The sequence below is a fragment of the Herpailurus yagouaroundi genome, unplaced genomic scaffold (genome assembly GCF_014898765.1).
Source record: "Herpailurus yagouaroundi ecotype Mexico unplaced genomic scaffold, PumYag 29, whole genome shotgun sequence".
Lineage (NCBI taxonomy): Eukaryota > Metazoa > Chordata > Mammalia > Carnivora > Felidae > Herpailurus > Herpailurus yagouaroundi.
This window is the reverse complement of record NW_024412377.1, coordinates 82,882,191-82,905,435: the sequence shown is the minus strand read 5'-3', so window position 1 is coordinate 82,905,435 and position 23,245 is coordinate 82,882,191. Positions and strand designations below refer to the sequence as shown.

Sequence of the window (23,245 nt, the reverse complement as noted above, 5' to 3'; positions counted from 1 at the left end):
TTTTTTTTCTTTCTTTCTTTCTTTCTTTCTTTCTTTCTTTCTTTCTTTTCTTTGAGAGAGAGAATTAGCTGGGTACAGGGGCAGATGGAGAGAGAGAGAATCTTAAGCAGGCTCCACCTTCAGCACAGAGCCTGCTGAGGGGCTCGATTCCAAGACCCAGGGATCATGACCTGAGTGGAAATCAAGAGTCGGACACTGAACCAACTGAGCCATCCAGGCACCCTGCTCCTTCTTATTCTTACTTGATTTATTGTCTATTGTTTTGCTTTTAAATTAAATTTTCTAGAAATAGGGTCTTAACACTTAGAGGCGGTTTCAAACATCTCTTTAGTATGCATAAATTTAAAAACTGAACCAAAGTCTGACATTTTCCTTTTATTTGTGCCAATCAAAAATGACAAGAGAGGTAGCTGGGACTAGAAACATCTGAGAGGAAGGGGAGTACAGAAACAAAAGAAAAGGAAACGCCCTGGTCAGTGACAGAAAGTCCGTGTGTGTAAATGCTAACTGTTGAGAGCAGGAAATCAGAGTCTGTACCAAGTCTGGAAAACATCTTCCTAAAGTGAGAACATATATCAAATAACCTCATTGTTTCTGCGAATATAACATGCATTTCAAAATACTTTCATGCTCTCTCCTTAAACTCTGAAGACTGGAAAACACATACCAAATTCCCTGTCTAATATTATAATTTTAACTGGAATTAAGTTCTTGTCAATGACACCTGGAACAAATTGAGGAGAAAAATGGAATGGTGAAAGACAACCAATCAAATACATTTTCTAATAAAAAGGAAGAATATCAATATGATTTTCTACAGATCTTTCCAGCAATTGGCATAGTGCCTACCTGGAGTTTGTTGAATGTAAACGAGTATTTGGATTAGATTGGGAGTATGATACCAGAGAGTTGAACAGGGATTACAGTTCACACAGTACCTTTGGTTGGATAAAGTTGGGAAGAATAAAGATCTTTTGCTCATTTGGATCATGCATTTCCCAGTCTCATCCTCGCCTTACTCTTTTGTGTGACACTGTATCACTCTTAAAATACATCACAGCTTTCTGGAAGATTTCCTTCTTTGGCTATTACCATTTTACACTGGTCATACGGATGCTGGCCTACTCCTCATTTATGTCAGAGTCATTTCATTTGATGCTCTAGACTTGGGGAAGGTTCTCTAAAGATGCTCTGGTCCAAGAGTTGCAAATTGGCAACTTTCAGATAAAATCTGGCCCATGGATATACTGTTTTTGTTTGTAGTGCTAAAAAAGTTTTGAATTAAAAACATTTTAAGACAGAGCAAATGTCCTCTGACTTAATTACTATCCCTAATGCTGTCTATTATTTACAACTGGTCTATTTCACTTAACTCTGTATCTGATTCCAACAGACATAGGTATTTGTGATCCTTACAATCTCCTTAATTTAGCAAAGAGAAAACTGAAGGCCAGAGAAGGTACATGACTTAATGGAGCTATACAGTTAGTTATCAGCAGAGCTAAGACCTGAATCTGACACAATGGAATCCAAGATCTAGGCTTTTTCCTGGACTAGGCTTCACTAAGTAACCATGTATCCCAGGAGGAAGTGTGTCTATTTGCATTGGTTATTAAACTGGGTAATATCTGGGCTTGTTTTTAACAGAATTTTTTTTTCAGTTTTGAAGCATGGAATTATGTTTTTATACTTTTAAAATATATATAAACTACAGAAGAAGACTGTAAATCGTTGCTTTTATAAGAAGATAAACTCAGAAAATATACAAATTGAATTTTTAAAACTATGAAACTAATAAAACTTAAGTTAACATTGTAGATTTACAGGGAAGATTATGCTTTTCTGCTGCAACTAAAGTTTCAGTATTGGGTATTCTTGTGGAAATGGTCTCAGATTCTATCCTATATTTAATGTTTCAGAATTTTGACTTTAATAATTCTAACGTAGAAAATGCTTATTTATATAAATGTATTGAAGAGAGTATTAATGACTCCAGGGTTCTTTGCTAGTTGGGGTTATTCAGCTCTACTCTTCATCTAAAAACTCCGCTCAGGAGTAATCCTCAGATGCTATTTTAAATGAAATGTTGCCTGATAACTGAGCCAACTTGTCTTGTTAACTTGAGAATGAAGTTAGCATCATGGCACCACTGAAATCTGCATTAAGTGAGTATTAAATCAAATTATTGCTGGAATTTTGTGGAAAAAAGTCTTTGCTACCCCTTTATTGCTGTTGAATAAATATGTACAAAGACAGAACTCCCACAACAGTCTGTTCCAAATTCAGTGCTTATTGCTACAGACCAGTGTCATGGTTTGAGTGTTTGTCTCCAAAATGCCTATGTTGAAACCTATTGGCCGATGTGATGGTATTATGAGGTGGGGCCTTTGTGAGGTGATTAGGTCATGAAGGTGGTGAATGAGATTAGTGCCTCTTCATGAATGAGATTAGTGCCTTCATAACAGAGGCCCCAGAGAGATCCTTCACTCCTTCTGCCATGTAAGGACACAGAGAAAACACAGCAGTCTCTGAACCAGGAAACCAGACACAGAATCTGCTGGTGTCTCCATTTTGGACTTACCAGCTTCTAGAACTGTGAGAAGTAAATTTCTGTTGTTTTTAACAGTCTGTGGTAATCTGGGATAGCAGCCCAACAGGCAGATTCACCTGTATTTAGCTCCCCTGTATTGTTATTTCCTAAAGGATGGAAGGATTCACAATGGTTTGGATATAGAAGTCCTTGGTGGTCATCTGGATGGTCAGAATTGGCATAAATTAATGGTTTGACATTGTTATCAAAGTGAAAATGAAAATTTAAAGAACAATGAAGCAAATTCATGAAGTCCCAAAGTACATACGCAGATATGTACTCAGGGAAAAGAGCCCAGGATAGGAAGTCAGATTCCCTTCATTTCAGCCCTCCATCTGTCACTAATTAGTTGTGTGACCTTTCCCAAGAAAACTTATTCTCTTGAATTCCAGTTTCCTCATCTGCAATATGAGGTAATTGAACTAGATAAACTTCAAATTCCTGAAAACCCCCAATTTCACAATGTGTTACAACTCTATCCATGTTTACACTTGTTTGCATCCTTTCTTTGCAATTCCACAAACCAAAAACCTAAGAGAACAAATTCATCTTTTAGTCAACAAAATACTATTCTTCAAATGTATTATACACATCTTCCAGAAAAGCCTTTATGTTGATGCTAGAGGGCAGATAATCTATTTTCAGACTGTCTTCCAAGAGGGTACCTCAAAAGTTACCATGGAGGGGAGAAGGGTGAAAAACTAGGGTGTGGACTCTCCTCTCTAGTTCAAAGAATGGCTTCTCTTACATCTGTTTTCATATTGTGGTTCCACATGTAAGCTGAAAACTTATTGGATACGTCTTTTCATTCCCTTAGATTCTCCTGAAACCAAGGCTTCCTGGGTCATGGGTCATCCGCTGCCTGCTTTGCCTCAACTGTGACTTTGGCTGAGGGTCTGCTTTTCATCCCACCATCATGACCGATGAACTGTGCTTGAGTCCTCATGGAGCTTCCATCTAGGACTGACTCAACTTTCACTTGCCAAAATAAGCTGGGCACTCCCCTTGGCTGCCATTGTGCATCTAGGCCTAATGGCCACATGTCCCAAGTTTCTGACTTCTAAGACCACTTCCTCACTTGGATGACAAGCCATACGGTGGGTCGTGGGATCTGGTTCCCTGATCAAGAGCCAGAGAAACAAGATGCAACAATAGCCTTCTGGTGGGGTGAACTTAGATTAATGGAATAGGAGCTGGGAAGATAACACCCCACAACACTCTCCCTCTCACAGACTGCTTCAAAGGATGATTCTCCAGATTACCTGTCCACATGTGGCCAGGTGGGTGCATAGCAACCAGCTCTGTCTCTGAAACTCAGGAAACAGTGGCCATCCCACCAATATACTGCCTTGCATTGCCTCCTACTCTTCCCTGCCTTATGTTTTTTGTCTCTCACTCTCAGTGCCCGGGGTTCTATCTCCCAATAAAGCATCAGAACTTAATCATTGCCTCAAACTCTCTTTTTTAGGGAGTTTGGCTAATGTGAAAACCATCGACACAATTCAATCCCCTCAGTAACAGATGTCTAAAACACAAACCTAACTACACCCCTCCCCTAGGTTCCCACCACTTCTGAAATATCCTTAACAAGGCAATGGTGCACTCCATGACTTACCATCAGCTGTCGTTTGCTGACTCACACTTATGACTCAAGTCATTGCAGACAGCTGATGATTCTCCCACCATCCATGCTAGGGCGTAGCTCTTTCTTTGTGTTTGGATAAAGCAACCCTCTGCCTGAGCTGATATATCTATCTTTGCTTGCCAAGTTTAATAATTCTCAATGAAATAACCTGCAGTTGTCTTTCTCTGCCAGTATCCTGAGACTTCAATGGCAGGCGTCTAGCACAGCACCCAGAATATAGTTGGTGCTTTGTAAGTATTGAAGTACTTATGGACAATATGGAAGTGAAGAGAGGTCCAAAATTTACCCACGGTGACAGTAGCAGACCAGGGCTAGTGTGTAATGTGCCCATTCTACCACCCTAGAAAGGGGTTTGATTTCTTTTCAATACTTGTTTCTCTCACTCATTAACCCTTTTATTCATGAACTACTTAAGTGTGTCAGGCCTCTGTTATGTATCCTCTATTAGATTTTAGGAACTCAGTCATTCTAAGCCCACTAATTTCTCATCTCCTTTTTCCCAGAACTACCACAGACTCAGCGTGTTGCCTTGAACAACCTCTGCGACCAGGGGTTCAGAACACCAAAGTTTTAATAAAGCTTATTCATTAGCATTGTGCTATTATGCAAGTCACTTAAAGGTTTTGTACATCAGCTTTGTTCACTTATAAAATGGAAATCAATTTTTTTAAATGTCTCCTCTCGGGGCGCCTGGGTGGCGCAGTCGGTTAAGCGTCCGACTTCAGCCAGGTCACGATCTTGCGGTCCGTGAGTTCGAGCCCCGCGTCGGGCTCTGGGCTGATGGCTCAGAGCCTGGAGCCTGTTTCCGATTCTGTGTCTCCCTCTCTCTCTGACCCTCCCCCGTTCATGCTCTGTCTCTCTCTGTCCCAAAAATAAATAAAACGTTGAAAAAAAAATTAAAAAAAAATGTCTCCTCTTTGCATAGAGTTGTAAGAACACAGGAGTAACAGATGAGCAAGTACTTTGAAAAGTTGAAAGTACTATTTAAATATAATATGTGGTTTTATTATTGTTATGCCTTGGTTTGATGTTGGAAAATTTAAAAACTTACTATATACTCTGAACCCAGCTCATCAATCCATCAATCACTAGAAGAATCAAAACAGACTCGAAACTGAAGATTTCAAAGCTACTTTCTCTCATTCCACAAATGGGGAAATTGAGGCTCAGAGAAATTTAATGATGGCAAGAACTTGAAAGTTTCCTGGCTTCCATATGAAAGCTTAAAGTTCTTTGTGCTTTTAAAAAACTGTATGCATTTAGTCACATGAAAGAAATATGTCACATTTATTTGGTAACATTTCCCCTTAAGAGTACAGAGTAAAATTTCAGTGCTCTTACCATCTTTTTTCTCCTCTGTCCTTCTATCTGCCATGCCTGAACTAGTGACCAGTGATATTCCTCCCAGATGAAATAGTCTTGAGCTTAGCACCCTGCACGTATACATGTACATACGTGTGAGAACACTGGGGTGCAGGAGTAAATGTTAGGACTATTGGGATTTTTTTTTTAATTTAAAAACAGGGCAAGAATCAAGCTTTATAAATGTTTAATATATGCATTAACACAGGCGTCCCATGCATCAGGTATGTCACTTATGGCCTGTAAGTATTTTAGGAAAGAGTAGGAACTACATAACATAGAGGGGTAGACAGTGGCCCCCTTACTTGCTGACTTGCTTTCACCGAATTGCAGTTCATATATGCCTTGTTAAATGGATTTACAGATTATATAATCTAGTTTTAACTGAACTAATCCTCACAAAATGGACAATTGGCTTTAAAAGATCCCAGTAAAGAAACTGTGGATTGAAGATAATGCTAATTGAACAAGCACCAGTGAGCAGAATGATAAACAAGAATCTGCAGAGACACCACTTCTGCTCTTAGCTGAGCTCTATGTCAGCCACATTCTGATTCACAAACCAATGATGGTCTAATCAGATCTAGCAAGAATTCAGCCCAAACAAACCCAAATTATCAAGACAATGTTTGCAATAGAAATTTACATCTACGTTGACAATAAACTTGTTCAGTGTGTGCTGTGCCTTGAAGTATTAGCTAATGATATTATAAAGCCATCATGATTAGCAAGACATTTGAAAACAAAGTCTTCAGAATAGGAAGACAAGCCTCTATGGATTTTCTTTGGTGGGGGTGGGGGGTGGTAATTTAAAAAACAACAACAACACATATTTTACATAATTGTGACCAAATGTAACAATAACATTATGAAGCTTTTTGAGATTTTGTAATATATGAGAACCCTTTTACATTAGTAAGACTAATAACACATGATATATTACAAAATTTTATACTATGGATCAATATAATACACAATTCCTTAGAATGTTTGCATTTTCAGGACTTCAATACATAACCACTAACGTGTTTTCAAGTTTCACAACTATGCAGTTTTTACACCATCTCTGACATTACAAAATGCTCAGGCTGCTCTTGCTTTTCTGTTGTTAGAAGTTGTCACTGTTTAACTCTGTTTGGGGAGAGTGCTGTATTAGAGCAACTTGTGACAATCTCCATTGCCTGACATGAAGGTAAACTATTTAATATACACACAGTGGTGCCTGAAAGCTGTCTTTGGAAACTCTGCCCACTGCATAAGAAACACTGCATTGAGTATGAACTTTTGGAAGAAGTCTTCAGAAGAAAAGAATAGTAACCCATGCAGGAAAATAGATTGAAATCTTAGGTTGATTTTATGGAAAACCAAGACAAGAATCAATGACACATTCCATTCTTTCCTTAAATATGATCGATCTCACTAATGAAATATTTCACTCAATCCTCAGTGAGAAAAATAGTGAAATATAATGATTTCATGAAAAAACTCTCTTCAGTTTAGAATTTTCTGACTAGCTGTCTTTGTGCTTTCAAATTAATAATGCAGGAGGATTGTTTTCGTTCTATGTAGGAAGTAAAAGAATTATTGGAGAATTGGTATCATAAATAAGAACCTATGCAAATCAGAGCCTATAGAGTGTCAAATGCACTGACCTTCAACCTTCAGAGAACATTAATTTTGTTAATATCCAAAGTCAAAGGCTGTATTCCCCATTTGCCATGCTATACCGGAACACACATATGTGTGCACCTACACATCCCACGTTCTGTTTCCTTTGGCATTACACACAAGAGTCACAGATTTATTTTTATGGTTGTAGATTCTGGAAGCATTTGTTCTTCATCCAGAACTTGCCCATTTGGAATAAGTTTTTCTTATCAAACACCATTAATAAAAATTTTGTTGAAATAGATCTCTCTAGCGAAGCTTACATCTGTAGCACGTTGTTCTCATGGGCAGGACCAACTCCTCAGCCCCGATAACAATGCAACAAATAAAGTCAGTAGCAATTCCCCAACCGAAAATATATGTACCCCAAATCAATGCCACTTTCAAGATAAACAAGCATTTTGCACACTAATAAATAATGCCATAAATCTTGCTATATTGGGTTGCAAATAACTCCAACTGAATAAAATTGCTTGACACAGGATTTACTTATTCTGCACGTTCATAAAAACAACTTGTTCTCTGACAGCACTCATTCTTGGCAATTTACCGCAGCTGTCAGCAGCCAATTTGTTCAGATTACTGCTCTGCATAAAAGTGTAACAATCATGAGGATTTATTAGCTGATTATCGTAAAGGTGGCAGTCCGTCTTGCCTGCCAAAATGCAGGTGATCAGAAAGTTAAATAATTACATGCAGATTAACATTATTTCACCTTTACTTGATATTTGTAGTTCAGCGACAAGTAAAATGTGTTGTTCAAACTTGCACTATTGTGTAGACCACCTGAGTTGGTTTATGGACTACCTGGCATTTTATTGAGCACTTCATGGCTTCAGAACATACTGGGTTCAAGACCAAAGTGAAAGGAGTGTGGTCTTTAGAGCCAGGAGTTCTGGATTTGAATCTCAGATCAATCACCCAGATGCATACTAGTTGAGCAACCTCTAAATCTATCTTCTGCCTCACTTTTTGCATCTACAAAAATGGCATAATATGAACGACTCTTGTTATCCCCTAAAAGTGAGCTAATGTAATTGTGCCCTATTCATTGTAGAGCACTGTTACTATTGTTTCTTTCTACTCATGGTAATTTCATTTTTCTGTAAAATTTACCTACCAGGGGGCATTAACTCTTTGGATATAATAATGATGAAAAAGTTATAAGTATTGGGTAAAAGTGTAGACTACTTTTAAAAAAATGCAACAATTCAGTATTTTTTAAGTATAAGTATTACTCAGGAACTTTCACCTTTAACTCATGAATTCTCCCCTTTTGGATTATATATACATAGCTTTCTTCAATTACACTGAAATTTTATACCTGCCACTAAGTCATACTGTTCTAATTGCCTCTGCATTGATGCCTATTGTTAAATTATGAATTTACGGTTAACCCTTGAACAATATGGGGGCTAGGGACACCAGACCCCTGGCACAGTAGAACTTCTGCGTATAACTTCCGACTTCCCCCAAATTTAACTACTATAGCCTACTGTTGACAGGAAGCCGTACTGATAACATAAATAGATGATTCACATATATTTTATATGTTATAGGTATTATATGTTATATTCTCACAAAAAAGAAAGTGAGAGAAAGGAAAATGTCATTAAGAAAATCATAAGGAAGAGAAAATGCATTTATAGTGCTCTACAATATTTATCGAAAAAAAATCTCTGTATACGTGGACATCTGTAGTTCAAGCCCATGTTGTTTAAAGGTCAACTGTACCGAGAGAAGGAAGAGCCATAATTTTCAGCCATAATTTCATAATTTCATAATTTTAATCAAACTTCAGATCTTTAAATTAAAATCTGGCAAATATTTATTAAACACCTATTATGTGCCATATACTTTTCTAGGCATTGGGAATGTGACAGTGAACAAAAACAAAACACTCAAAACTCTTTGCCTTCACGAAGCTTATATTCTCTGCCTTCACGAAGCTTATATTCTAGTGGTGGGAAATAAATGATAAAACACATAACTGAAATGTATAGTAGGTCAAATGGTGGTTACTTCTATGGAGAAAAACAAAGCAGGATAGGGGAAAGGGGGGATTTAAATAGGGTTGGTATGGATGCCTCCCTGATGTGACATTTGTACAGAGGCCTGAAGAAGATAAAGAAGCAATCCAGGTGGATATCTGAAGAAAGAGTGTCACAGATGTAGGGGAAGGTCCTCAGGTGGGAGGGTGTCTGGTGTGCTTGAGGAAGAGCAAAGAGGCTGGAACAGAGTAGAGGGAGAGAGGGGCGGAACAGCAAAAGTTCAGGGTAGAGTGGTAATGGGGCTGGATCATGAGAAGCATTATAGGCCACTATAAGGACTTAGCCAGGTTTTGCCCAGATTAGGATGGGAAAACGTTGAAGGGTTTTGAGCAGAGGAGTCAAATTATTTTATTTGTTTTCTGTGGAAGGAAGAACACGAGGCTATGGCTATTGTCTACATGAGAGTTGATGGTAGCTTCAACCAGAATTATTATGCTCAAGATAATGACAGGAGTGAATTCTGAATACATTTCGAAGGAATCTTTGGTAGGTTGCTGACGGGTTTGATAAGAATGAGAGAAAGAAAAGAAGCAAATAGGACTCTATGGTTTTGGCATTAGCAACACATGGGAGAATTTGAAAGGCAGAGAAGATTTGGGGATATTGGGTATCAGAAGTTTGGCCTTGGATCTGCTAAACTGAAGAATTCTATTAGGCATTCTAGGGAGATATCTAGCAGGGAGGTGATGTGGAATCTGGAGCTCAGAGAAGAGTTATGGAGTGGAGCTCGTTGTCATTAATGATCTCAGACAGTATGGAAAGTACAAGAGTAGATGGAATCAGTAGGGGAGCAGGTGTAGACAGAGAAGATGCCCAAGGAGTGGGCTTTGAGGCTCTCTAGAACTAAAACAGCAGGGAGATGAGGAAAATTCTGTGAATGAGACCAAGAAGGAACAAGTGATGAGGTAAAAGAAAAACAAAGAGTCTGGTGTTTTAAAAGCCAAGTGAAAAAGGTGTTTTAAGGTAATGAAGCAATCAGCCAAGTCCAGTACTACTTCTGGATGAAATTAAGATGAAGGTTGAAAATCGGCCTTTGGATTTAACAACTCAGTGGTCACAGGGGACCTTGACAAGAAAAGTTTGTATGGACTATTAGTGGCATAAGCCTGACTGCATGGGTTCAAGAGAGAATTGGAAGGGGCAATGTTCAGTGTTAAATAGCTTTCACTGTATCAACACTCCAAATTTGCAAGTGGCCTTTTCACTCATAGCCAGACTTGTCTTTCTAATGGAAAAAAAAAAAAAAAAAAAAAAAAAACCAAAAACCAAAAAAACAAAAAAACCAAAAACCCAAAAACCCAAAATCCTGTTATTGAGCATACATTATTTACAAAACACATTTTCAAAAATCATTATATGTGACCAAAACTGGAAAACAAAGTGGACAATAACAAAACTATAACACAATAAACTCGTCTACGTAGATAATCCGATCCATGCAACGGTTCTCAAATGTAGGATTGAATTTAGGTAGTATCCTCAAAAAAAATTAACAGTCATGGAAATAACAGTATTATCCTTCATGGCCAACTTTAAATCTACTCACCAACTACCAGCCAACTCCCAGAATAGTCTCTAATTTGTAAGTTAATACAGACATACCTAACTCGTCTCATCACAAAAAAGAAATAATTTGATGTGATAGAGGTGCTAACTCTAGCTACCATGACAATCATATTATAATATATAAATGCCACAAACCAGCTATTGTATACCTTAAATTTATATTAGCTACATGCAAAAATATTTATAAATAAATAAATAAATAAATAAATGTATGTTAACAGGGCATAAAATGTTGTGATGATAGCTTGCAAAACAAGACAGAAGACCATGATGGATTTTACTCCTATTACTTTACTCCTAGAACTCTCATTTAATGGAAGGAATTCTCATCTAAACTACCGTAGGAACTGAGGAATTTTATTACACTCTGCATTATTTCCAGTGTAACTACACAACCTTCACACAAACACAGCGACTTTATTCTGCCTACCACTTAGGTATAATAATATCTTGCTTTTCAAGGGCAGGATGTGTTTAAAGTATAATTTAATAAACATAAAGTAGAGACCTTGAGTTGCTGGTGCTATCTGGACATTGAATAGATTTGAAATAATGATTTACCATAGTCATTTGCTTTTTCTGCAACAGGCACCTTGGTTAAATTGGCCGAGCATACAACAAGTTTTTACTGAACATATGTGATTACCTCAAAATTTGACAATACCCCCTTTATTGTGTAAAGGGGTTTTAACTGATACTCAAAAGCGTCCTAAAGAGTCATCTTGCCTACACCTGTGCTCTTGTGTACTCTAAAACTTTTTTTGGCTTAAATTGTTTTTATAGGCTGTTATATTTGGCATATGACCAAAAAAAAATTTTTTTTTTTGAGAAAGAGAGCAAGAACACGGGCACACTCTTGTATGCACAAGCTGGGGAGGGGCAGGCGAAGAGGGAGAAAGAGAATCTTAAGCAGGATCCATGACCATCATGGAGCCTGACAAGGAGCTTGATCTCTGGACCATGAGATCATGACCTGAGTCAAAATCAAGGATTTGACCTGGATGCTTAACTGAATTTGCCACCCAGGTGCCCCAAAATGGATTTTTTTTTAAAGTGAGGCTGATGGGTAAGTTTTTATTATATTTAGAAAAAAAAAATGTAACTTGAGGTAAAAGTAATTTATTCAAAATGAATAAGAATTTTAAAAAACCCCTATGATTCTTTAATGGTAGCATTTGGACTTACCACCCAAGCTAGTTTTAATCCCACCAAAGTACTAGGAAGAAGAGCACAAAGTTGTGCCCATCAAGGCAGTGTGGGTGATAGGGCCTAGGGCTCCTTGATTCTGTTTGCTGGGTCCTCCTGTGTAATAACCATGAATATAAAGAACCTGTCTAGAGGCGCCTGGCAGGCTCTGTCAATTTAGTGTCGGACTTGATTTTGGCTCAGGACATAATCCCAGGGTTATGAGATCAAGCCTTGCATAGGGCTCTGTGCTGAGTGTGGAGCCTGCTTAAGATTCTCTCTCTCTCTCCCTCTCTCTCTTTCTCTCTCTGTCTCTCTCTCTCCCTCTCTCCCTTTGCCCCTCTTGCCTGCTCACACATGCTGTCTCAAATTAAAAACAAAAATAAAAAACTTGTCTAACAATCTAAGCAAAGCCCAAGCTAGAAACTATACACAGGTGGTAACACCTCCAAGATCTAGAAAAAATAAAAAGGGTGGATATACACCCAACTAGATTACTAGTTTATTATAAAAAGAGATAATTCAGGAACAGCCAGATGGAAGAGATACCCAGACAAGGTAGGGGGAAAGGACACAGAGCTTCCACGCCAACTCAGGCATGCCAGTCTCCTAGCACCTCCACATGCTCACCAACAACAAAGCTCCAGAAATGAATTTCTTCTCTTCCCAAATTTCTTAAGACTTCCTTAGCTCCCCCAGTTACCAAAAACAATCCCTATGATCTTCAGATCAGCCAGTTGAGATCTTCAGATCAGATCTCTCAAAATTTGCCAAATTATGGGCAAACCTATAGAAACAAGGTGAAATGAGATGAACAGTTCCCCCTCTCTACCAACCATTTCCGCAATATAATTAGCCATGCCCTTGAAGAATTCATAATATTACAAAGTGAGGAAAAGGTAAAGGTCAGTACCAGATGGGCTGAGAAATCATCATAATTTCCAAATTTGGAAATTATTTTCAAAGAAAGAATAAAATATATAAAAGGATATCTGTTATCACAGGAAAGAAATAGAAAAAGGGATAAGATGTACTTCATGTAATATGGACCCAGAAGTACAGGAAGGCAGTATGCTATAGCCATGATTTCATTATCTTACCAATATAAGTATGATTATAAAGTAAAGAGATTGAGGTAGCAAGTTACACATGACAGTCATACTGATTTATCTTATGGTAACCAAATATAGCTAATGTTGCCATGAATTATGAAAATGAATTGATTATTCAAGGAACAGCTAGACAGCACCTACTTGAAGGAGCTCGTAGCATGTTGAGGGAGATAGAAACAGAGATATATAATCATAATGAGACGTATTCAGTGTATCAACAGATACACACTGCTACTTAAGCTAGTGGTATATCCCAAAGAGGACAAGGTCAAACTTAAAGAAAACTCCGAAAATAGTGTTTTACTAAAGGGAAAAAATATGCAGGGAAGACCTGTCCTTTAAAAAGGATTGAAACAGTATTAGGTTATGGTAGTTTTTTCCATTTCATTTTACAAGTAAAATATTAAAGTATAAATGAAGCTATTTAACCTCTCACTTTATAATCCTATAAAGAAAAGCATTGTTTAAAAAATAAATATCAGAGTCACACACACACACACAAAAACCAAAGAGATAAATATGTTGGGTCAGATTCCTGTTCTTACTTTTCTAGCATAAAATTTCCTTAATTATTATTAGTATGTATGCATTTCTTCAGGCTGTGTGTTTAGAGACTTGGAATTCATGTGACCTGCAATGAAGAAAGAATTTTCTAAACCAACAAATTCTCCTGTACACTGTACTTTATTTTAATATAGGCAGGTTTCAATATGTTTTGCTACAAAGGCACATACATATCAAAAAATAAAAACAGATTTTAAGCAAGGAAACAGTTCATATAATTCAAGTAGTCGTTCAAAATAACCTTGTCTTTGTGGAGAGATGTCATTAGGCCTCAGAATACTCCTTCCTTCACTGCATTATTCGATTAACATGGATCTGCCTCTCTTACATGTTGCCATCACTAAAACTTGAGAACTCTACAGATTTATGAACTCCTTGGAGATTATAAAGATTCTCTACCTTGAAGGGGGGTTGTAGGAAACAATGCATTTTATGGTCTCACAATATGCTTTATGAAAAGTAATATTATCTTAGATCACTTTACAGACTATGAATGAGCTCTTTGTTTCTTTAAGTATCTTGATCAAATGAGATTCCTCGTTCTCAATTCCCATAACTTACACACAATATTCTGACATCTGGAGAAAATTTCTGGATATCAAATTCAGATAGCCTGTCCATGGACTGGTCAAAACTGCCACCTACTGGTCAGTCTTCAAATCTATTTTTCACTTTACCCAAGCATTGCTTTACCTTGGTCAGATCCCTTCCTTCAAAATGGTAAAAGATCAGTTACAATAACTAGACAGAAAGCGATTATCCTTTTAAAAAATTTCACCCTCTCTAGGATGAACCAAAAATACCAAGTCATACAAACCTGCCAATAAAATCATCCCTTTTCCCAGCGTCTTTGTCCCAGGCAGTGATATCAATGATTCCACCTCTTTCTTCATAGAGATGAAAATCAAATTGTTCCCTCCACTGAGGATTCAAAGTTTTTGGCATAATCTGGAAAACCAAAAAGTAATTACTGTCTTATAAATATAAGTCTTTTAAAAATATTTAACTTTGAGACATTATATCAAAATGAAGGTACTATCTACAAAAGTATATGTGAGATTTGAACAAAACTTCCAGAAGTGATGGAAATGAATCATTAGCTCTTTAGCAACCTTACTGCATATCATCTGAAAGAACCCTAAAGGCTATGTCCTGAAAACCAAAGGGCATGCCTTCATCATCTTGAATAAGAGATGAGAGATATGAATTATACAGAAAAGGCAAATAGTATATACGTGAAATGGCTCACTCAGATACTAGCATTTATTTTACATAACCAGTTAATGCACAAAGACATAACTCTCAGCCTGTCATCTCCTAAAAAAGGACTACGTGGATTCCCAGAGTTCTTTTTCCCTTACTCCCTACACACAAGGGAATTCTGAGCTAAATCTGTAAAAATAAAAATAAAAATAAAAATAAAAATAAATAGTAATGAAACAACAGACAGTGAAGTTCTATGGAGCAGGAGGAAACAGCAAGTAACTCAGGGTGGTCGGGCAAACATTTATGTTGGAATCATAGCATTGATGTTTCATCTGATTTTATATCTGGAGAAACTGAGACCTGGAGTTTTACTGACCAACCCCAAATCATTACGTTTTAGTATCTAGACTCTAACTCAGGTCTTTGATTAGAGCTTCAGGTGTCTTTCCCCAAAACAATCTGCCAAAAATGTTTGTAAATTAATATGAATGTGTGTGTACAATTTCTATGTTGCGAATACCAGAAAGCTATCTGAAGTGCAATTGTGTAACTTCAAGCATTCAGATAAGACATCTGGTAGAATCAATGAATGAAGTGACCCATACTGATGTGCTTTGAAGCTTCATTCACCACTGGGTTAAAAACATTCATATTTGTTTCCCTATTCTTTCTTTTTAGCAGGAGCGCATGCAATGGCCTTTTCTCTTTTGAACGTATGAGAGACAAATCTTCAGAGGTAAAGACTCTGAAAGCAATGAAGTATGTTATGTGCAAAGGTAATACAAATGAATCACAATTTTTAAAGTTCATAATCTGAAATTAATCAGCAATATATCATGGAAGGAAAGAGCAAAGAGAGACACATGTCCATAGCTAGATTTCATATTTCATACCTAAAGAGCAGAACTATAAAAAATAAGTAATGTTTTAAGCCTACTAGAACACAGAGATGATGTTAATTGATAAAGGACAAGACAGAAGTGGTCATAGGTACCTATTTTTGGAATCGGTAGTTTCCTTAAAATATGTTATTAAGTCCATGGCAGAAAAAAAGAAAAAAGATGGCATTAGATGGATCCTATGATAATTCAAACCTCTCATTATTGGGCTCAGATGCTCTTCTGTGGTGTTTTGGGGATGGTCTATCTTACTTATTTGGCCATAAAGAGCCTAATTTTTCAGTTTCCTTTTTTAGGATTGTCTTCCCTATATGATTTTCCTTCAGGTCAGAAATGATGCTTTCCCCTTCCACGTGGGCATTCAAGAAGATAACCAATCAGCCTGAGAGCAATTCTCACTGCCTACTAATGAGTCAGCTCTGTGAAATTACTAACCCCCTGAGTTACTGATGAAAACTTCCTGTGCCAGAAGGAACCTAGGCAGGCTGTTTATCAAAAGTTCTTGAAAATGGTAATGTCAAAGTGAAATTATTCTCATCAAAGTGGAATGTGATTTTTAATACAAGATAGATAGGATGAGTTTTCAAGCTGAATAGTAGCTGTAGAAGCTGACCATTAAAGAGGTTGTGTTGTGTTTTGTTTTTGTTTTTGATTTTTGCTGTTTTTTGTTTTCCTTTAAAGTTTTAATTTATTCATTTAGGTGATCTCTACACCCAGTGTAAGGCTCCAACTCAGAACCCTGAGATAAAGAGTTTCATGCTCTTCAGACTGAGCTAGATAGGCCCCCCAAAGAGGTTTTATTTGGATACAACACAGATAAGACATGTGTCCCAAATATAACTATGACTACTATGACCTCTACCAATTATAATTCCTTCTATCAAAAATATGACACTAATATGATTTAATGTATTATTACTATTAATATAATTGTTGTTAAACAATATCTTGTTCTTAAGGCTGCTACTCTTCCTGCTGCTACTACCATTTATTATTTATTATGGACAAGGCAGTATTCCAAGCCCTTCACGTGCATAACATATATTTATTCAATCTTCTCAATACATTTACGAGGTAGGCATTATTTTAATTCTCACTCATCTTACAGATGAGGAAATTGGGACATGGAATGGCAGAGTAACTTGCCCTGTAGCATACAGCGGAATTTGGCCCTTTGTTTTCTAAATAAATAAAACAAACAAACAAACAAAAATTGCAATCTGCACTGGTGCAAGTCATTTTGAATAAAACGTTTCAGAGTAAGGAACAAAGATTTTTATGGTATGTAAAACAGGGCTATTTGTAGCACTGATACCAGTACTGATTGTAATAATTATAGTAGCCAACACTCTTTGAGCACTTGATGTCCCAGGCTATCGACTTAGGTTTGTTTCAGCCCTTTTTTGTTTTGTTTGATTGCTTGTTTGTTATTTTTTTAAAGAGATAGTTCCAACTATTATTCCTGTGTTATAGGTGAAATTGAGACAGAGTAGTACTTTATGCAAGGTCACATAGCACATTGAGTAAGAAATGTGGTAATATAGTTATTGGTCTGGTTTGCTAACTTGATATTCAAAAGAAATTCTGTTAAGCATTTGAAAAAGTATCTAGTGTTTATATCTCCTAAACCATGGCTATTAACCAACCACTGCCTTCCAAATACTGGCTGGAACAGGAGAGAGATACGGTTACCTTGCTCTTGTACTTCTGATGCCCAAGCCGGAACTTCACATAGGGGTCACTCAACCCATTTGAATCCATTGCCTTGAGATCTCGTCCCTCAATCAATGTGATGCTGACTATTCCTCTCCAAAGATGTGATTTTCTGTGTACGTCTGATAGACGTAAACTTTGGGTCTGAAACTTTGGGTAAAGGAAAATAGAGTTAGCTTATTGAGTTTTAACCCCAAGTACCTTATCTGGCATTACCCTCTCTCCTGTTACAAGTTTTTGAAAATAAAAATGGTAGGTAGTTACAATTTAAGAAAATAAACATAATTGACAGATTATTATTAATTACAGAATTGTTAATGAATGTGAAATTATCCTTTCATGATAAATTTAACGTTGTTGTATGAGAAGTGAATGCTCAAAATAAGGTCTAATAATCCAACTCTTTAAATTATAAGATGTAGATACTTCAAGAATATCAGAATATTTGCCTCTGTGTCAAATATGCCAGTGTCAAAAAACTATTAGGAATACCAAAGGCCTCATCCACACTGTGATATTTAATTTTTAATTAGTTATGATTTTTAAAAATCTTTCATGTTACAAGTTGGTTTTTAAGATTAGTTATAAGTTCTATTCAATTAAAAACCTTCTTTATTGCTATGTTAGGAGATAGCTGAGTTTCAGCTCGCTAGAGAACTACTTAAAGTACCACAGACCAGAAAACAAAATCAACATGCCCATCGGAGTTGTCTGGTTTATGCTGAAACTTGCATCAAAATTTTTAAAATTACGTATGTAATTTTCATTGGTGGGTGTGTTACTGAGTTTCTCATTCTAGTACTTGAACATTGTCTTTAATGATTTTTATTATGCCCAATGCTAAGTCACAATATTCAAACAAGCAAATGAAGTAAAAAATTTTAACATTAGGAAGCCTACAAAAAACAGCTCTATAATCTCTTTGAACTAAACAGCACATACAACAAATCCAAGTAGCTAAAATGTTAAAATCTTTTCCATTTGGATTCAGAACCAAGCAGTACTATAAAAACTGCTATATCTTTCATATTGCCAAGCATGTTTTCTTCACTTACAGTCGTTTCATGAAGAAATTCAACATGTCTCTCAACCTCAAAGTACTCCACTCCTAAATTATAGATTAACTCTACTTTCAGTCTAATTCCGTCTATGTTACCATTATAAAGTTATAGCCTATTTTGTATATTTCCCTCTCCCACCTTGAATCCAACTTTTTCTTTTCCATACCACACTAATGTGATAGCCATTTTTATCTGTCATTATTAAAAGTAATACATTTCAGGGGCCCTTGGGTGGCTCAGTAGATTAAGCGTCAGACTTTGGCTTAGGTGTTGATCTCACAGTCCGTGAGTTTGAGCCCTGCATTGGGTTCTGTGCTGACAGCTCAGAGCCTGGAGCCTGCTTCTGATTCTGTATCTCCCTCTCTCTCTGTCCCTCACCAGCTGTACTCTGTCTGTCTCTCTCTCAAAAAATAAATAAACATTAAAAAATTTTAAAATGTAATACATGTCAGGGTGTTTTATTAGCAAAATGAGAACTATGCTCCTCAAAAACCAATATTTTTAATATTTGAACATTTTAATGGAAATCTCTCTAAATCACATTGCCTATTTCCCTGCCTCAGTGGCCAGCAAATTTTGCAGGACATTGCTTTGTGACTTTGCCTTATTAATATTAACACAGGACTGTGCCTGCACACTGCACACCTTTGTGAACTCCACGGGTGGAGTTCAAGAATGTTCTGAGATGCCTTGGAGTTTCACAGGCCACCTGTAACTTCCCCAGGACTCCACAGTCTGCTTCAGCTAGAGTCCCACTGCTCTCGTCTGTTTTACACATTGGGTTTCTACTCTGGACTGTGTTTGAATAAGGATTTCCCCGATTAAACAAATTTATTGTACCAAGTGACCTTGAAGGGGTTCTAAGATTTCATGCTACTTATTAATATATAATGCAGCAAGAGATAACAGTGTATTTTTATTTATCTATTTTGTCTATCTATCTATCTATCTATCTATCTATCTATCTATCTATCTACCTACCTACCTACCTATCTACCTATCCATTCATCCACCCACCACTGCTGCTATTGAGATGGCCTCTCACTGAAGACTAGTCTAGAGAAACAAGTTCTAAACTCTGGGTCTGGAAGTTTTGTTAAGGAATAGGAGTGGCAAAGAAGGAAAGAAGAAAAACGAGTTTGTGATAAGAAGAAATAATTATCTTGGCAAAGACCAAGGAGTTAGTAACAACCCATTTACATAGAGCTTAAAATAGAATTTAAAAGTGTACATGTATACATTTTATCACTTCATTTTCTCCAGGTAAGTGAGTCGTTATATTTGAAATGACATTCCAGTCTAGCTTTTCCTTCATGGTTAGTATGTGAAATCACCTTCTACTTTTCTATTATATGAGCATCTGTATTCTTTACTATTACATGAGCGCATGTATTCATTCTTACAATATTTCAGCTTGTTGATGGATATACTCAGTAACATTTTCTATGCACTCTAGAAGTCAAACTCTGCACTCAAATTATATGTGGGTACAATCTAGGCTATACAGCATCTTCCATTAGCAATGCTAGTTTCTCAAATGGTACCACGTCTGAAACTCTTACTTGCGTGTCCCTCCTTTCATTTCTCACATGAGAACAAGAACTTTACTTACAGGGTGGGAAGGAGAAAGAATACTCCATGGGATCTTTCATGCTTTCACAGAAATAAAATGAAGTTCATGGCGGCTTTACCTACTGCCATTAGTTACAAAATGCTTTTCTATAACCTGGAAGAACATTCCTAAAATGAGCTGGAAAGCTAAGGGAGAGGAGAAGGGGGAATATTTCTTCACACAAACAGGGTTAATAAAAGTGAGAATTAAGTTGATATACATGAAAGGTTAAAAGGAAAAAGGGGAGGAGGTCCCAAAGACATACTAACCAGGTATCATTTTAAAAGGAATTTTTCCTTCTCCAAAAATTTCTTTTATCAAAAATGGTGCTCTTCTAAAAAGAAGCTCCGCAATTCATTTGTGATTTGATTAACTGCATAGTCATGAAATAGAAAAATATTTAGTGTAAGTGTGAAGAATAGGAACTTGAAGTAAAATTATAAGGCAAAGAGGGAAGATATAAACTTATACCACCAGTAGTAGGAAAGACAGTTATTTATTTTTTTATTTAAAAAAAATTTTTTTAATGTTCATTTATTTTTGAGAGAGAGAGAGAGAGAGAGAGAGAGAGAGAGAGAGAGAGACACAGAGTGTGAGCGGAGGAGGGGCAGACAGAGAGGGAGACACAGAATCTGAAGCAGGCTCCAGGCTCTGAGCTTCGAGCTTCGAGCTTCTAGCTTCTAGCACAGAGCCCGATGCGGGGCTCAAACTCACAAACTGTAAGATCATGACCTGAGCCGAAGTCGGACACTTAACCGACTGAGCCACCAAGGTGCCCCGGAAAGACAATGATTTAACATAAGTACCCATTTGCATCTTTCTGGCAATTCCTGACAATGTGACTTGGGCATGTTGCTCCCTCTCTGGGCCCCACTTTTTTTTTTTTTTTACCTATGGTTCTCCCGACTCTAGAGCTCCACATGTACTAAGAGCGCTATTCTGTGTGTGTGGTGCTGGAAGGGGGGAAGTAAGGGGAGTTAGAGGTGTCTGTGTGTGTAGGGGCTCCTGAAAAGAAAACAGTATATTCCATAAACAAAAAAGATTTAACCTGCTTAAGATAGCCATTTATAACTTTTATTACTTTTTTATTTTTTTTAATTTTTTTTTCAACGTTTATTTATTTTTGGGACAGAGAGAGACAGAGCATGAACGGGCGAGGGGCAGAGAGAGAAGGAGACACAGAATCGGAAACAGGCTCCAGGCTCTGAGCCATCAGCCCAGAGCCCGACGCGGGGCTCGAACTCACGGACCGCGAGATCGTGACCTGGCTGAAGTCGGACGCTTAACCGACTGCGCCACCCAGGCGCCCCTATTACTTTTTTAAATCAAAAATTCAAGGAGCTTGTGGATGAGATGGTGACAAATGGAATTCCACAGGGGAAGAAAAAAGAAACTGAAAACCACTAGCTTTAATGCTCTTTAAGGTACTTTCTGAGTCACCTGCTGCTCTGTTTAAAGTTTCTTTCTCTGTATAGTAAAGTTCTCAAAGTGTGGTCCACAGACCAATGGCATCAGTGTCACCTGAAAAGTGGCTAGAAATTCACATTTTTTAGCTCCAGCCCAGACCAAGATAATCGGCTCTGGATTACCCAGACCTCACTCAAGGTCATTATGATACATGCTCAAGTGTACAAACCCCTGCTTTAAAAGTTCTAAGGGTCGTGTGCACTGGTCTTCTCCTATGTTCTAATTACTATTATTAATTACTACAATTGTGAACATTATCCACTCTCTGGCATGGATACCATTTATGCTAATTAAAGTCTTTTAGTCCTGCTTCTAAATTTACTGATTAGGAAAGCAGATTGGTTTGGATAGTTGGAAAATTTAAGGAGAGAAGTAGGAGCCTACTGCAAACTTGTGTTAAGTTTATTGTTTTCCTCCTTTAATTTTTTTTTCTCCTAGGCTGTACTTAAATAATACATATTGATGGAAGTATTGATAATTAGTCAACCAAAAATTACTTATTGAGCACCTAAGTGGCAAGGAGTGTTAAATCCAAGACATCCCTCAATAAAACGAACATATTAGAGCTGGGATTTAGTTATCTCAGGGAATGTTTTCAACCACGTCTGTGTCGAAACAGAACTCTGTTTGAGGGGGGAAAGAAAAGGGAGGGAAGAATAAATAGGAAAACCAACCTAGTTTCAAAGCAAAGAACCAACATTGCAAAAGGAAGAAAGAATCTTTGAACTTTTAAACAGGTAATTCCCCAATTTTAGTGGTGAATTTGTTGAAATTAGTGGGCCTGACCCTCCTGAACATGACTCGGTTCTTATGGTGCAGAGCTACGCATGTATTTCCAACATGTGCCCCGTATGATTCTCACACGCACCGAAGTTTGAGGTCATTCGCATAAGGAATATTCGTCCAAGTTGAGATTTAATAAAGAAAATCAACACACCAGGTAACAATATCAATTTCCAATTCTGAGGCAATTAGTCAATGACATATATCTTTAGTAAGATTTTAGAACGGGTGAGCTGGCATTTTAAGAAGCGTATTAGTTTATGTGTTATTCCTTGAAAAGGAATTCAAGAATTCAATTCCTTTTCCTATGTATAAAAGAGGTTAGGCTAGGGAATAGGTTTTCAGAACAGTAAGTCAGCCAGGAGAGTTCACAGCTCATGCAAGCTCAGAAGAAATAAACAAACTGAATGACTGAACTTACTTGTGCATTTTGGTAATAAGTACTCTGAAGCTCTGCTCTGCAGAAGCCCAGGACAGGAAAAGCAGGCCTGCCGCACGTCTGGATGGAGATGAACGATCAGAGCTGTATGGAAAAGCCTTGTGCTTCTATCAACACCTCATTTCAATTAGAGTTCAGCATTACTCTTCAAAAAAACATTATTTGGAAAAGAATGTGTATTTGCCCCCCAAGTCACTGTCAGAAAACGTCTTCTAGCATAATGAAGATCAATGCCAATGCAATAATATAATTTTCAGCCACTGTTTTCTTTAGTGGCGTAATGCAATGGTCAAGAAAATAAAGGACAGAGATTAAACGGTGA

General features: G+C 37.2%; 1 protein-coding gene and 1 long non-coding RNA gene across 12 annotated transcripts in view; one reads left to right on the top strand and one right to left on the bottom strand.

Annotated features, from left to right (window-relative positions):
* MCTP1 (multiple C2 and transmembrane domain containing 1) overlaps positions 1-23,245 on the bottom strand; it is a 534,454-nt gene that overhangs the window by 182,683 nt on the left and 328,526 nt on the right. For 8 of the 11 annotated variants that reach the window (XM_040448447.1, XM_040448430.1, XM_040448439.1 and 5 more), the window contains 3 exons: positions 22,906-22,983; positions 17,541-17,711; positions 14,561-14,691 (listed from right to left, as the gene is read on the bottom strand). In XM_040448447.1, coding sequence (XP_040304381.1) covers positions 14,561-14,691; positions 17,541-17,711; positions 22,906-22,983 — 380 coding nt within the window. The remainder of the gene's footprint in view (positions 1-14,560; positions 14,692-17,540; positions 17,712-22,905; positions 22,984-23,245) is intronic. The other 3 variants (XM_040448398.1, XM_040448405.1, XM_040448415.1) reach the window with 1 other exon arrangement.
* LOC121012973 (uncharacterized) lies at positions 3,674-4,848 on the top strand. The gene is made up of 3 exons (XR_005782429.1): positions 3,674-3,870; positions 4,407-4,465; positions 4,739-4,848. It is a non-coding gene; the product is annotated as an uncharacterized LOC121012973 (long non-coding RNA).